The 16,446-nt window shown below is 44.7% G+C and overlaps 1 protein-coding gene across 1 annotated transcript in view; it reads left to right on the forward strand.

Moving 5' to 3' along the window:
* Nucleotides 1-791: 791 nt before the first annotated feature.
* The window catches only part of TTL (tubulin tyrosine ligase), a gene marked incomplete at both ends in the record, with an annotated part of 33,262 nt that continues 17,607 nt past the window's right edge, over nucleotides 792-16,446 (forward strand). Inside the window, 2 exons of the mRNA XM_084235768.1 lie at nucleotides 792-948; nucleotides 3,550-3,628. Coding sequence (XP_084091894.1) covers nucleotides 792-948; nucleotides 3,550-3,628 — 236 coding nt within the window. The remainder of the gene's footprint in view (nucleotides 949-3,549; nucleotides 3,629-16,446) is intronic.

The following is a 16,446-nucleotide window of genomic DNA, read 5'->3' on the forward strand; positions in this document are numbered from 1 at the left end:
CTGCCCCCTCTCAGAAAGGAGAAAGCGAGTGGCCCAATGCCAATAAATCAGGGTGCGGAGTAGAGGCCAGGCATCCTCAGGGTCTGCACCCAATTGTTTCATCCCCTCTTGGTCCTGCGCCGCCAGGGAGGTCTCAGCAGGTGAAAGGAGCTTTCGACCCATTCGAAACCAGCAGCCACCAGAACGCTCCGGATTCTCTGTTGCCCTTAAGCAGCAAAAAAAAGGAAACGCAACTGGGAACCAGATGGGGCCTTGGAACTTTTTGTTTTCATCCACGAAAACGTCCTTTTGCAATAGATAGAGAATCCCGAGCGAGCCCCGCGAAAGGGATCCTCGCTGGCACCGCCCCTCTGGCCCTGATCTCGAGCAGTAAGGCCGCGCCCCCGTCTCCGGCCGCGCCCCCGTCTCCGGCCACCCCGCAGTACGCGCGCCCCGGAACGCGGCTGAAGCCACGCCCTCCCCGGCGAACCCCCAAACCCTCGCAGGCCCGGGAGGCCTCGGCAGGGCGCAGAGGGCGCACGAGCCGGAGCAGCCGCGGCGGGGCGGCCGCGCGGCATCTCGGGGCGGAGGCGGGGCCGCGGCCGGTGGGCGCGGCGTCCGGGCTGCGCCAGCTGCTCAGGCCGACGCGCGGGCGCCCGGGCGCGCCGCCGCCGGGACCCCACTGGCGCGGCCGGAGCGCGGCGGAGGCTCGGACGCGGCGGGCGCCCGGGCGGGGTCCACGCTGAGCCGCCTCTGGTGCCTGCCGGTCCCCGAGCGGCTGCCCGGAGCGCGCGGGCGCGCGGCGCTTCGCCATGTACACCTTCGTGGTGCGCGACGAGAACAGCAGCGTCTACGCCGAGGTCTCCCGGCTGCTCCTCGCCACGGGCCACTGGAAGAGGCTGCGGCGTGACAACCCCAGGTTTAACCTCATGTTGGGAGAGAGGAACCGGCTGCCCTTCGGGAGACTGGGTGAGCGCGTCTCCATTTCCCGCCCTCCCGTTAGGACCAGCGCTTTTGTTTTAGGGTCGTAAATCTTCCCCTCCGTGGTTGCTCGGGCAGATGGGAAAATGGCCCGGAGAGGTCAGAGCCCATCACTTTCCATGTCTCCTCGTCTCCAGAATGGGATGCGGGGCCCGAGTCGCGGTGCCGTCTCGCCGGCCCGCAGATGCCTCCTGACAATGGCTGGTCCCTGCAGCCCGGGGGGCGTCAGCCTTGCGCGAGGCCGCGCGTTCCCCCTTTGCCTCGAATCCCACGCCCCCCAAATCCGACCGTTCCGGGGGACTCTGCGGGGCCGGGAGGGGGCGCGGAGCCGGCGGCTGATATCCGCCTGGAGTCTTCCTGCGAATTTCCTACCGAGGATTCCGCCCTTCCTGGGCTTGGCGCGGGAGAGGGACTTAATGCCTGTGGAAAGCCCCGGGGATTCGGCTACCCAGGGCGCGGATAAGCTGTCGGGGAATTTGGAAAAGACCTCTGGATGCCAAAGGCAGGAGCTTCGGAAGTGAACCGAACCCAGGAAAGGACAGAGGGTGGCTGATTTTGGACCTTTCCTTAGCTGCACCGAGGAACGTGTTTTCCCAATTGAGCCTTGAATGCAGATTTCACTTGATGCTGGATTCACGCTGTATCCTCTGTCCCTACTCTCCTCTCCCCCAGGGACACGCTTTTCATATGATTGAAACAGGTTGGCACCACCATAGCCACACACCCACCGCCTGTGGGAAGGGGCCTGGGGAAGCCGAGCGCCGAGGCTCCTCTTTAGATGACGTAATGCAGAAGTTGTGCTGAGCGCCTCAACTCACACCCCTTTGACCTGAGCAGAGCCTGTGGCCTCTCCTCGCTGCCCAGTCATAGGGAAGTGCAGTCTCGCTCCTGGAAACCATGTTCCCTGCCCAAATCCCCTTGGACTGGGGCTCAGATTGTTCTGCCACAGACAGGGGAGATTTAATAATAGGAAAAGTCATTTCTGTGTTGCAGGGCAACCCAAAGAAAGCAGTGTTCTGTGTTTACCAGAGGAGACAGTTTTCAGAAATAGGTGTGGTCAGAGGGCCCAGCGGTAGAACGAGCAAAGACTGAAAATAGGCCACTGGAGCTGGCTGGCCATGGGGGAGGTCTTGAGTACCATGTACAGTTATAATTGAGGAGTGAAGGATAGCCTTACAGAGATTATTTTTTGGAATAATATCATAGACAACTTTTTGTTGTTATCCAGGTTGATGTAAGGTGGGAACACCATGGAAGCACCGATTCCATCCCCAGAAATCTTGGAATATGGGGCATGGGGTTGGCATTTCCCTTTTGTTAAAGTGTCTCCTCAGTAAGCCTTCAGCAAAGAGAATGCCTTTCCTGAAAGAAGAAGAAAAAATATTTACAGTTGAGAACATGTATTTCTTCCGTGTTCCGTCCACTTTTCTCCCTACTTATTTCTGTGGACAGGGTAGTGCCGGTCTATAAAGGTTTAGGTGGGTCTTAATATTAAAAACTGACAAAAATGGCTCAGCCGGGACTGAACCCAGGGTGGCTGGCATGGCTGTGGTGCTTAGGACTTGGGAGGGAGCAGAAACCTATGGGGCCCAAATCCTAAACAGGTACAAGAAGATCAGCAGATGGCATTTGTTTTTTATAGGAAATTAAACAACCAAAACAGTTATATACCTCCACTGTTGGGGGTCTCTACTTTCTGTTGAAATTGCACTGTGTGACACCCAAGGTGAAGGCTTATAGAACTCGGAAGGCTGAGGAATGATAGTACCATGGGGCTGAAAAGATGGCTCTTTTTGGGGGGTAAGCCAGGTTGCTCTGCCCCAGGGAGACAGTGAGAACCAGTTAGTACCTGAAACTTTTTGTTTGAGTGTATGCTGTTCTCAGATGAATTATTCTTTTGACTTCTTCAACTCAAACCTCCTTTCTTTGGCTGCTCTACTCTTATTTTTGTTGCTGGAAATTCTGTGCATTCTATAACATCGTTAGGATTTTAAACAAAAATTGAGGCTTTTTATTTGTGTCCTTTTTGCTTTAATTTTACAGAGGAGGGGACATGCAATAAACTATTGAAAATGTGGCATGATGCCTAGAAGAAAGCTCTCAGGGCCTCTGATTTTGCTGTCAGGGCTCTTCACTGCCTTCTTTCACCCTCTAATGGCTCCCCTGGAAGCTTGTAGAAGTAGACATGCTTGAGAACAGCAGTCTTACTGTTCTACTGCTTTCCTTCTTGGCTATAGGGAGCAAGGTTAGGGGGTGTTAAAAGCCTGACTAATTAAAGTCCTTACTGGACTGAGAGTGGGGTGTGGTGGGGATCAGGGAGAGTGAGAAAGAACAAAGGCAGCAGAGAAATTTGGCAGACCACTTTATTGATATTATAACACCCACTCAGGGGAGGGTGAGAATGATGGGGGTTGCTGAGGAAAGGGGCAGAAGTGCAGGGCAATGTAAGGGCTCCTTTCCTAGCAGCCAGTCCTGACATGGGAGAGAGAAAAGCTGGGCTGCACACAGCTGTTCTCCTGCACGCTGGTGCTGACAGTGTGCTTCCCCACCTGTGTTGTTTCCTTTCTGAGCCTCCTCTTTCTTTCCTAGGTCACGAGCCTGGGCTGATGCAGTTGGTGAATTACTACAGGGGGGCTGACAAGCTGTGTCGCAAAGCTTCTTTAGTGAAGTAAGTGCTCTTCCAGACCTGATGTTTTCAAACTTTTACGGGAATGTTTTCAGCTTTCATCATGTAACACTTAAGTAAAACGTGGGGTAATTTTCAGATATTTCAAACACAAAGTATTTTATTGAAAAAGTCAACAAATAGTAGTTCTGCAACTTCCTCTAAGCCACTTTGATTACAATCCAAAGTTTTGCTGTCTAGTGCTTGATAAAGTCTGGCTGTCTCTTAGGTAAGGTTCCATAGAACCAGCTGGAGACAGGGTTCTTTGCATAAGTGATCTTGAGGGGAATGTGCTCAGAAGCCCATCTCCAAGCAAGGAGAGCAGGATAGCAGGGGAAGAAGCCAAGAGGTGGTATCAGCTGAAGTTTTACCTCAGTCTGATTCCATAGGGCTGAGGAGTGTGTGGGGGTTAGGGGTTGCCCCATCTTGAAACCAGCCGATCAGGCTTCTGTATGGCAGTATCAGTCAGACGTTGGCTGTGGGGAGAAGCGGGGAGCACGGCTCCCCAGCATATCTGAACAGGGACTGGGTCCCTGGAAAAGGGGCTTATATCAGCCCTTGGCAGTCAACTCTTACCACAGCAAGGAGTCCCTGCAGAAAGGATATCTGTAATGGCGTCTGCTCTACTGCCCATCCCTGAGCACTGAGGCTAATGGCCGGCTATCACCCGAACAGTATCATAAGGTAGAAGGAAGTAGTAGCATATGTTTGTCTTCGTCATTTTTATCTTTCTCTTCCATAATTTTGAATAACTAGAAAGGACTCAGAAAGTTAAAAATATAATCTTAAATGGCAGCTCCTAGAAGACAGCTGTGTTGCCCATGATCAGAATTAGTGTTGAGCCAGGGCAGTTCTAGTCTGTACAGGCAGGAGCCACAGGCAGTGGGACTGGGTGTACCCTCCCAGGGTTTCCCAGGACCTTGATAAGGTTCTGCACTGGAACAGAACAGGCAGGAGCCACAGGCAGTGGGACTAGGTGTTCCCTCCCAGGGTTTCCCAGAACCTTGATAAGGTTCTGCATTGGAGCCTGTACAGCAGGTACCTTCCTCCTCTCACTTCAGGGAGTTCCAGAAATTCATCAAGGCTCCCAGCCTACAATCCCAAATCCCTGAAAGGCTTTTCTTCTGGCCTACGTTGGAGATTTTCTTTTCCTCTTGAGAGTATTTCTTCCTTGTGGTTGTGAATAAACTTCCATTTGCTGTATCTTTCCCAAAGGGCTCATGAGGACATAGAACAAATGCAAAGGACTTCCTGTGGAAATCGGTCTTGGTTCTATATACGAAATGAGGACTTCCAGATGAAGGTCCTCTTGCAGAGTAGCACTGTCAAACAGAAATAGAAGTTTAACCACATATGTCATTGTAAATTTTCTAGTAGCCATATTAAAATAAGTACAAAGAAACAGGTGGAAGTTTATTTTAATGATATATTTTATTTAATCAAATAAATCTAAGACATTTTGACATGTAATTAGTAAAAAACAGTGAGATACTTTACATACATTTTTTTTTCATCCTGAGGCTTTAAAATCTGATGTGTATTTTACATCTATAGCACATCTTAATTCAGACACTAAGTTTTCATTGAAATCCCTTGATCTGCATTTAGATTTCATAAAAATGCATGGATGGAAAATGTAGTTTTATATGCCCAAGCTGTTCCCAAATACTTGAAGTTTTTCAGCAACTGAACTGAATACCAAAAAATCATTTTCCTTTAATAGGCACATGAACACATTGACAAACTGATTCATTTTATTAGAAAAATAATTGACCTGACTTTGAAGCAAAAACATACCATTTTAAAAACTATCCATGTTTATTCACAAATTGTGTCAAATCTGTATTATTAATATTAAATTCAAAGGAGGTATTGAATTAATTGAAAAGAAGCTAAATTTATTTATATCAATAGTGTTCTAAGTTTTTCTTTTGTCTTTTCCTGTAGTGTTTGCAGCTAATTTGCATAATGCTGTCTATTACAATTAAAATTTTCTGCATTTTTTAAAGATTTATTTATTTATTTACTTATTTATTTATACAAGCACTGGGTACAGTCAGAAGCGCGGGAGGGTGAGAGAATTCACCAGAGCCAGAGCAGGGAACAGAGCAGGCAGAAGGACCAAAGTACACTGCCGAGGGGAGCAGCAGGCGGCAGGAGAAGTCTGTGAGCCATGTAGGATCCTCCTCCGGTGGTGGGGGAAGCAGCGGGGGATCGAACCTGCGCTGCAGAGGCTGCGGTCAGCTTCGCAACCCAGCGCTCAACCTCTGCGCCACCGGGGAGGCCCAATGTTCTGCATATTGAGTCATGGTACAAAAATAGGTAAAATCAGGGGCCTCCCTGGTAGTGCAAGGGGTTAAGATGCAACCTATAAAGCTATCCGCTGCCACTGCAGCATGAGTTAGATCCCCGGCCAGGGAGCAACCCACATGGCGCAGCAGACCTCTCTTGACTCACCCACTGCTCCCCTCAGTAGTGTGTTTCAGTCAGTCTGCCTGTTCTGCTCCCTACTCTGTCTCTGGTGAATCCTCTCACCCCCCACACCTCTGGCCTGCACCCCAGTTCTTGTATGCATAAATAAAAATAAATCTTTTTTAAAAAATTTAAAAATAGGTAAAATCACTGTAATTAACATGTATTATGAAGTTGGAACACAAATTCACATATTTTTCCGGTTAGGTCATAAGTATATAGGTCATCGTTTCCCTTGCAGCTTTAATTTAGCTTGCTTATATACTTGTGGGTATAGGTGGGAAAATGTAAGTCCTGCTGCCATTTTTTATCTTTGGTTATTGAAGGAAGTAATAAATTATTGAATGAAAATGATAATTTGGCCCCCCAAAACCTTTTATTTCAAGAAAGATCTGAATTGAAACTAGCAGTATAGTAAATCTTTGTAGAAAACTCTTTTCATCTCTCAATCAGTGAGCATTGGCAAAGACCACAGTATCATTTAATTCATTGTCTTCTGTTTCAACTGTTCCATGAACTAAATCATTGTAGCATTTGCAAGTGTATACTGAATCATTTTAACAACTGTATCCAATGTAACTCTCTGTATCCAGAGAGTAGGTTCCAGAAAACTGAGCACAAATGTATCAGGTGGTACAGTGAAGCAAATTTTTCCATTATGTATCATAGAATAAAATAAAGCTATGAAGGGAAACATCAGTCTATTAAAACTCCAGATTTAGCACAACCTAGCTGAAGTACTATCTATTGTGATAAACTGAATTTTCACATACACATCAAATTCTTCTTTGACCATTATAAAAGATTAAAAAAACAGCTACACCATGGGATTGATATTTTTAGGCTACCATTTGACAGTACTTTTTCATATATTTGGAAATCCTTTGAGCAAAACATACCCAAAGTATTTTTTTTTTTTTTTTTTTTTTTTAAATAAATTTTATTGTTATATTCCCCATACAATTGCAGCCCCCCCATTCTGACCCCAATCCCTCCCCTCCCGCCCCCCCTAAAAGTGTCTCTGGTTCATAGTTTTTTGTTGATTTTGATTTTCACTATCTTATAGTTATTCATTTTCCTGGTCCCTTATTTAAGTTTTCTAGATTCCTGCTATGAGTGAGACCATCCGGTATTTTTCTTTTTCTTTTTGGCTTATTTCGCTGAGCATGATCCCTTCCAGCGCCATCCATGTTGCTGCAAATTGCATGTGTTTATCTTTTTTGAATGCTGAGTAATATTCCATGGTATATATGTACCACATCTTCTTGATCCAGTCATCTATTTTTGGGCATTTGGGTTGTTTCCAAAGCTTAGCTATTGTAAACAGTGCTGCTATAAACATAGGGGTGCAGGTGTTCTTTGGAATTGATGTTTCTGTGTCCTTTGGGTAAATACCTAGGAGTGGAATTGCTGGATCATATGGAAGCTCTATGTCTAGTAGGTCCAGAAATCTCCACACAGCTTTCCACAGTGGTTGGACCAGTTTGCACTCCCACCAACAGTGCAGAAGAGTTCCTTTTGCTCCACACCCTCGCCAACATTTGTTGTTGCTAGTTTTTTTAATATGTGCCATTCTCACTGGTGTAAGATGGTATCTCATGGTAGTTTTGATTTGCATTTCCCTGATGACAAGTGATGTTGAACATTTTTTCATATGCCTGTTGGCCATTTGCATTTCCTCTTCAGAGAAGTTTCTTTTAAGCTCTTCTGCCCATTTTTTGACTGGATTATTTTCTTTGTTGTTGTTGAGTCTCATCAGCTCTTTGCAGATTTTTGTGATCAGTCCTTTATCATTAGTGTTGGGTGCAAAAATGTTCTCCCAGTTGGTGGGGTTTCTCTTTGTTTTTGTTATTGTCTCTTTTGCTGTGCAAAAGCTCTTTAATTTGATGTAGTCCCAGCTGTTTATCTTTGCCTTCACTATCACTGCTTTGGGTGATGTGTCTGTAAAGATGTCTTTGATGTGCAAATCACGTAGTGTTTCGCCTATATTTCCTTCTATATATTTTATGGTTTCAGGTCTTATGTCTAGTTCTTTAATCCATTTTGAGTTGATTTTTGTGTATGGTGTGAGGTGGTGGTCAAGCTTCATTCTTTTGCATGTAGCGACCCAGTTTTCCCAGCACCATTTATTGAACAAACTTTCTTTGCTCCAATGCATATTCTTTGCTCCTTTGTCAAAGATTAGTTGACCATAAATCTGTGGGTTTATTTCTGGATTTTCTATTCGATTCCATTGGTCTGTATGTCTGTTCTTGTTCCAATACCATGCAGTTTTGATGATTATGGCTTTGTAGTATAGTTTGAAGTCTGGGAGTCTGATGCCTCCATTCCCTTCTTTTTTTTTCAGGAGAGCTTTGGCTATTCGGGGTTTTTTGTGATTCCATATGAATTTCATCAATAATTGTTCTATTTCTTTGAAGAATGACATTGAAATTTTGATTGGAATAGCATTGAATCTGTATATTGCTTTTGGAAGGATGGCCATTTTAATAATGTTTATTCTTCCAATCCATGAGCAGGGGATGTCTCTCCATTTCTTTGTGTCTTCTTCTATTTCTTTTAACAGTGTTTTATAGTTTTCTTTGTATAGGTCCTTTACCTCTTTTGTTAGATTTATTCCCAAATATTTGATTTTTTTTGTTTCAATAACAAAAGGGATGGTCTTTTTGATTTCTTCTTCTTCAGATTTATTGTTTGTGTATAGGAAGGCTACTGACTTTTGCGTGTTGATTTTGTATCCTGCCACTTTACTGAACTGATTGATGAGTTGAATTAGCTTTTCTGTGGAGTTTTTGGGGTTCTCTATATATAATATCATATCGTCTGCAAATAGTGATAGTTTGACTTCTTCTTTTCCTATTTGGATTCCTTGGATGTCTTTCTCTTGTCTTATTGCCCTGGCTAGGACTTCCAGTATTATATTGAAAAGCAATGGTGAGAGTGGACATCCTTGTCTTGTTCCAGATCTTAATGGAATTGCTTTCAGCTTTTCACCATTGAGAATGATACTGGCTGTTGGCTTGTCATAGATGGCCTTTATGATGTTGAAGTATGTTCCTTGTATCCCAAGAATTTCAAGGGCTTTTATCATGAATGGGTGTTGCACTTTGTCGAAAGCTTTCTCAGCATCTATTGATATTATCATATGGTTTTTATATTTCTTTTTGTTGATGTGTTGGATAACGTTGATTGATTTTCGGATGTTAAACCATCCTTGTGCCCCTGGAATGAATCCAACTTGGTCGTGGTGAATTATCTTATGGATACATTGTTGGATTCTGATAGCTAAAATTTTATTGAGGATTTTTGCATCAGTGTTCATTAGGGAGATTGGCCTGTAGTTTTCCTTTTTTGTGTTGTCCTTGTTCGGTTTTGGTATTAGTGTAATGTTGGCTTCATAAAACGTGTTTGGTATTGTCCCTTCCTTCTCAATTTTTTGGAAGAGTTTGTGAAGGATAGGCACTAATTCGTCTCTGAATGTTTGGTAGAATTCATTTGTAAATCCATCAGGTCCTGGGCTTTTGTTTTTGGGGAGGTTTTTTATTACCATTTCAATTTCGCTAATTGTAATTGGTCTGTTTAGGTGTTCTATTTCTTCTTTATCTAGCTTTGGGTGATTGTAGAGTTGTAGGAATTTGTCCATCTCCTCTAGATTGTTGAACTTGTTTCCATATAACTGTTCATAGTAGTTACTGATTATTCTTTTGATTTCTGCTGTGTCCGTTGTGATTTCTCCTCTTTCATTGATGATCCTGTTTATTTGTGCTTTCTCCCTTTTTTCCTTTGTGAGCCTGGCTAGGGGTTTGTCTATTTTATTGATTTTTTCAAAGAACCAGCTCTTGGTTTCATTGATCTTTTGGATTGTTTTTTTAGTTTCAATTTCATTTATTTCTGCTTTGGTTTTTATTATTTCTTTTCTTCTACTGGTTTTGGGGTTTTTTTGTTGTTCTTTTTCTAGATCTTTGAGCTTCGAGATTAGGTTGTTTCTTTGCGTTCTTTCTTGTTTCTTGATGTGAGCTTCTATTGCTATATATTTTCCTCTTATTACTGCTTTTGCTGCATCCCATACATTTAGGATATTGGTGTCCTCCTTGTCGTTCAATTCAAAAAATTTTTTAATTTCTTCTTTGATCTCCTCATTAGTCCAATGGTCTTCCAGTAGTGTGGTTTTTAATCTCCATGAGGTAGGAAAGTTCCTTGCCTTCTTTTTATGGTTTATTTCTAGTTTGATGCCTTCATGGTCAGAAAAGATGGTTGATATGATTTCAATCTTGGTGTATCTGTTGATGTTTGTCTTGTGCCCCAGTATGTGATCGATCCTGGAGAATGATCCGTGTGCGCTTGAGAAAAATGTGTACTCCGTTTTTTTGGGGTTTAGTGTTCTATAGATGTCTGTTAAGCCCAATTGCTCTAGGTCCTTATTTAGAGCTTTAGTTTCTTTACTTATTTTTTGTCTTGTTGATCTATCCATTGTTGATAGTGGTGTGTTGAAGTCTCCCACTACGTATGTGTTTTCTCTGATGTCTGTTTTCAGAGAGGACAACAGTTGTCTGATATATTTTGGTGCTCCTTCGTTTGGTGAGTATATGTTAATGAGTGTTATTTCTTCTTGAAGTATTGTCCCCTTGATCATAATGTAGTGACCCTTGGGGTCTCTTTTTATCTTTTTGAGTTTGAAATCTGTTTTATCTGATATAAGTATAGCTGTTCCTGCTTTCTTTTTTGGTCCATTTGCTTGTAGGATTGTTTTCCATCCTTTAACTTTGAGCCTATTTTTATCTTTTGTAGCTAAATGTGTTTCCTGGAGACAGCAAAAGGTTGGGTTTTGTTTCTTAATCCAGGCTGCAACTCTGTGTCTTTTTATTGAAGAGTTTAGTCCATTTACATTCAGAGTTATTATTGATATGTTAACATCTGTATTTGCCATTGTGTTTGTCTTTCCTTTGATTTTATTTATTTATTCTTTTAATAACTTTTTTTTTTTTTTGGCCTTCTTTCATTGTTATTCGTCCCTCTGAGGTTCTGGCTTTAGGACTCCTTGTAGTATTTTTTGGAGTGGGGGTTTAGTTGCAATGAAATTCCGGAGTTTCTGTTTGTCTGGAAAGGTCCATATTCTTTCTTCAAAGAGGAAGGAGAGCTTTGCGGGATAGAGTATTCTTGGTTGGCATCTGTTTTCTTGGAGTCTGTTGACTATGTCCCTCCACTCTCTCCTTGCCCGTAGTGTTTCTTCGGAGAAGTCTGATGTCAGCCTGATTGGTTTTCCTTTGAATGTTATCTGTTTCTTCCCTCTTGCCAGCTTCATTATTTTTTCCTTGTCCTGGATTCTTGGGAGCTTTACTATTATGTGTCTTGCTGTATTTTTCCTTTCGTCGTGGAAGTTTGGTGTTCTTCTTGCTTCTTGTATATCAATTTTCAGCTCCTTCTTCATATTTGGGAAGTTCTCTTCAATTATCTCTTTGAATATTTTCTCTGTTCCTACATCTCTCTCCTCTCCTTCTGGTATTCCTATAACTCTTATATTTCCTTTCCTCATGGAGTCAGATAGTTCCCGAAGTCTTTCTTCGTTCTTTTTCCTTCGTACTTCTCTTTCCTTTTCTGTTTTGGTTCTTTTTATTTCTATGTCTTCAAGATTACTTATTCGTTCTTCCATTTCATCTATTCTGCTTTCATTGCTTTTCCCAGAATTCTTTAGTTCTTCCATTAATTCTTTGATCTCCTGCATTTCTTTTACTTCCCTCTTTAGGGACTCAATTTCTTTCTTCTGACCATTGTTTTCCCTCTCTAGGGACTCAATTGCATTCTTCTGATCGTTGATTATTTTTCCCTTATCATTGTTTTCCTTTATGACTTCTGTTAGTTTTTTAATCACGGCAATTTTAAATTCTCTTTCTGGAAGGCTCAGAAATTCTTCCAAGTTATTGTCTTTGCAATCTGGGGGCTGGCTTTCTTTTTGTGGTGTGCTTTTTCTCTGGAGAGTTGCTAGGTTGCGTGTGGTTCTTCTCTTCCCTACTGTCTGTTTTCTAATTTGCCGTATGCGTTGGGACACTGTGTAGTTGGGACTGGCCGGCATCTTGGGTGGGCTTCTCTGTTCCCCTCTGGTTCTTCCAGGAGTCATCTGTCAGTTTCAAGCAGTCTTTACTGGAGAAAGGTCCCTGTTCTAAAATGCCGATGTAGGGACACACTCCCCTGTGCGCCTGGTCTGCCCCGGCGGTGGGTTCCTGCTCCCCTCTGGGCTTGGACTGCAGGCCAGAGGGGGTCTGGCGTGGGCGAACTTCCCCCGCTCACCTCTGGCTCCTGAGGAAGCCTTCTGCAGGTAGTCTTTACTGAAGAAATGTCCCTGTTCTAAAATGGTGATGTGGGACACACTCCCTGCGTGTCTGGTCTCAGGCACACTCTTCTGTGCACCTGGTCTGCCCCGGCTGTGGGTGCTCGCTCTCCCTGTGGGCTCAGACTACTTGTTCGGAAGGGGCCCGGTGTGGGCAAACTCCCCAGCTGGCCACTAGCTCCTTCAGGAGCCTCTGCTGGCTTCAAGTCGCTAGGTGGTGCCAGAGATCTCTCCTAGAGCCCTTGGGGAGCTTATTTTCCACCCCGTGGGACAGGGAGCAGAGCGGGGATGGTAGGGTACACCTCAACGGCTTTGGGGTGCTGTGTCTGCCTTGTGCCCCACCGTCGTGGGGAACCCACGCCCCTAATTTCGTGCCCCGGGTCTCTGTTCCAAAGCCCTCAGTTCCAGGACGCGGGCTGTAGCCCAGATCAGTGGGGCGGGAATGGCGCCTTTTGAATCCTGCTCCCCTGCCTGGGCGCCTTGTTCCTGCTCACTCAGGATGGGCCTCCGCCGTCTCCCCCTAATTTCGTGCCCGGGTCTCAGTTCCAAAGCCCTCAGTTCCAGGATGCGGGCTGTAGCCCAGATCAGTGGCGCGGGAATGGCGCCTTTTGAGTCCAGCTCCCTTGCCTGGGCACCTTGTTCCTGCTCACTCAGGGAGGGCCTCCGCAGTCTTCCCCTAATTTCGTGCCCCGGGTCTCAGTTCCAAAGCCCTCAGTTCCAGGACGCAGGCTGTAGCCCAGATCAGTGGCGCGGGAATGGCGCCTTTTGAATCCAGCTCCCTTGCCTGGGCGCCTTGTTCCTGCTCACTCAGGGAGGGCCTCCGCAGTCTCCCCCTAATTTCGTGCCCCGGGTCTCAGTTCCAAAGCCCTCAGTTCCAGGACGCGGGCTGTAGCCCAGATCAGTGGCGCGGGAATGGCGCCTTTTGAATCCAGCTCCCTTGCCTGGGCGCCTTGTTCCTGCTCACTCAGGGAGGGCCTCCGCAGTCTCCCCCTAATTTCGTGCCCCGGGTCTCAGTTCCAAAGCCCTCAGTTCCAGGACGCGGGCTGTAGCCCAGATCAGTGGCGCGGGAATGGCGCCTTTTGAATCCCCCTCCCCTGCCTGGGCGCCTTGTTCCTGCCCACTCAGGGAGGGCCTCCGCCGTCTCCCCGCAAGCCTAGGTCGCAGGCGCGGGGACCTGGGCAGCTGCGATCCGGTCCGGATCCGCGCCGCTTTCCGCACGCAACCTTACCGGGCGGCCGGGGCTGTGTGCTGGTGCTGGTCTCCTCCTGGGGGGCGTGGCTCTCTTTAATGGCGCCTGGAGCTCACCACCGCGGCGGATCCTGCAGGGTTCGCCTCTGCTCCCGTTCACGGGGTGTGGTGGCTGAAATAGTTCCTTTCCACTCACAGTCCCACTTGCTGCGTCCGTTTTTCTTGTTGGCCGTTTTGGTTTGTTGTTTCCCTCCTTTCTGCTGGTCGGAGAGTGCCGCCTCTGTGGGCGGGGGAGGGGAGCAGGGTTCTGCGCTTCCCTCCCTTCTCGTCCTCTTTTATGGCAACTTTCTTCTTCGGGCAGTTTGCTGGAGTCGTCCGTTTATCTTCCGTGTCCCAGTTCTCACTGGGACCTGCCGCTTTTCCTCCCTATTAACTTTTTTTAATGGGAGATCTTACTCGCAGCGTCTCCTCGCCGCCATGTTGCTCCGCCCACCCCATACCCAAAGTATTAATTGGGCAATGTCTCCGTCATGCAACTCCAATCTAAAGAAAAATATTTGAGATTTTTCAAATTTTGAGTCAGTCTTTGATGTTGTTAGGCAGGTTTTGAGCACAATGAGAATTGTTTGTGACTTAGCTAAAAATTGTCCCATTTTTTGGGCCTCCCTGGTGGCGCAAGGGGTTAAGCACCGCACTATGAAGCGGTGCACAGCCTCTGTAGCATGAGTTCGATCCCTGGTCAGCAAGGGAGAAACCCACATGGCGAGGCAGACCTCTCCTGATGCTCCCCTCAGCAGTATATTTCAGTCAGTCTGCCTGTTCTGTTCCCCACTCTGTCTCTGGTGGATCCTCTCACCCTCCCGCATCTCTGGCCTGTGCCCCGGCTCTTGTATGCATAAATAAATAAATCTTTTAAAAAATTGTCCCATTTTGGTGAAATATCTTTTTTCAGTCTTTTCCTCAAAATATTTTCTGTTACCACATTTCCATCTAAAATGACTTTTTGTATATAAGAAAACTTTATAGCTGATCAAAGTTACAAGCTCAAATCCTGTTAAGATTTTGTTTAAAATTTTTAGTTAGGTATTTAATTATGATTTCATCCACTAATTATTTTTTGACTGTTACAATACAAAGAAACTGCTTATGAAATTCATTATGTATTTGCTGAAACTGTCTCCTTTTTTTTTTTTTTTTCATTTTATTCTGCCACAGCAAACTGCAGTTGTCATTCATTGTGAAGTTTATTAAAAATCTTTTCCAGTTCTCTTTTCTCTTATTTTTTCTTACTGTTCTGGTTCTAATTCTAGCTTCTGTGTCCCCATTCAGCTTCACATTCACAACATGCTTTTGTTTTAAATTTTTAATTTTGTCACGTTTATTTTTAACTAGAAATACAATTATATTTCACTTTACCAATTATTATTTACATAGCTATCATTGTAACTTGTGCTCATTGCATAATAAACACATTATAATGTTTTATCAGTGCATGGGGAAAAACTCCACTTGAACTGAATTGATCTATTGTCCCCGAGAAGAACAGCGATGTGTTTTTGTGTTTATGTAGAATGCTAGAAACAACGGGTGCGCCTGACATGCACAGTGCATTATGACAAAATACAAAAATTACCTTATGTCATGTTGGTAGTTAAAGTGAAATGTCTTCCATCAAAACCTCAAAGTTGTGTTTAATGAGAAATATTTTACAATGCCTCCATTTTGAAATTAAAACTAATTAGAATTTAAAACTCAGCTCCTGAGTCTCATTGGCCACATTTTAGAAGTTTAGAAACCTCATATGGCTAGTGATCACTGTATCAGACATTGCTGTTCCAGTTGAACATTCAGTGGGTTGGAAATTTATCTTCTATTTCTTTTGTTCCGTTGAGTTCAATTAACTTTCAAGTTCTGTTACCTTTATTTTTAAAAAATATTTATTTATTTATGCACACAAGAGCTGGGATACAGGCCAGAGATGCCGGGGGGGTGAGAGGATTCACCAGAGACAGAGTGGGGAACAGAGCAGACAGACTGACAAAATACGCTGTTGAGGGGAGCAGCGGGCGAGACAGGAGAGGTCTGCTTCGCCATGTGGGTTGTTTCTCTCTGGCCCCGCGGGGATTGAACTCATGCTGCAGAAGCTTTGGATCGCTTCATAGTGCAGTGCTTAACCCCTTGCGCCTCCAGGGAGGCCAAGTTCTGTTACCTTTAATAAAATTTAAATCTCAATTGAAAATTTCTTTTTGTTATGGCTACTCTTTGTTCATAGACCGGGTTTTGCAGGTGATCTTAACACAGGATTGCCCTTAAGAGCTCTATGGAAGAGAACACAGTTTAGTAAAAGCCTGTGAAGGTGTTTGGGTAGTTTCCTCCCTACCTCTCATTCTGGGGGATAAAGGGTAAGTTTAGTTAGGGCTTGGGAGTTAGGGGATGCATTCTGGCCGTTTCTTGCTACCTTTGTGATACTGGTAAATTCATTTCTCGTGACCCAGTCCTCCTCTATGGAATGTGATACTGTTGCCCCCTGTAGGGTCTGGTTGGAGAGCAGATGTAGTTGGAAGCCCTGAACAAGCCCTGATGTTTATTAGGTGTTCTCTTCAGGGCCTGGCCTGGTCTTCCTTTGTGTTACGTTATTTTGAGAGGCAAAATACATACATAGTTATGACTTCTGGAGTTAATACCACTTGGAAAGAGTCCATATTTTACTCTGTCACTGATGCCAGGCTGAGCTAAAAGTGAAAAATGAAGAACTGAAATAAAATTTGAGATAATTAAGATCCCCACGTAATAGCCTTTTCTCACCAGAGAGATGGGCCAAGATAATACTTTTTAC

This window comes from Talpa europaea (genome assembly GCF_964194135.1).
Source record: "Talpa europaea genome assembly, chromosome: 6".
In the NCBI taxonomy this organism is placed as follows: Eukaryota; Metazoa; Chordata; class Mammalia; order Eulipotyphla; family Talpidae; genus Talpa; species Talpa europaea.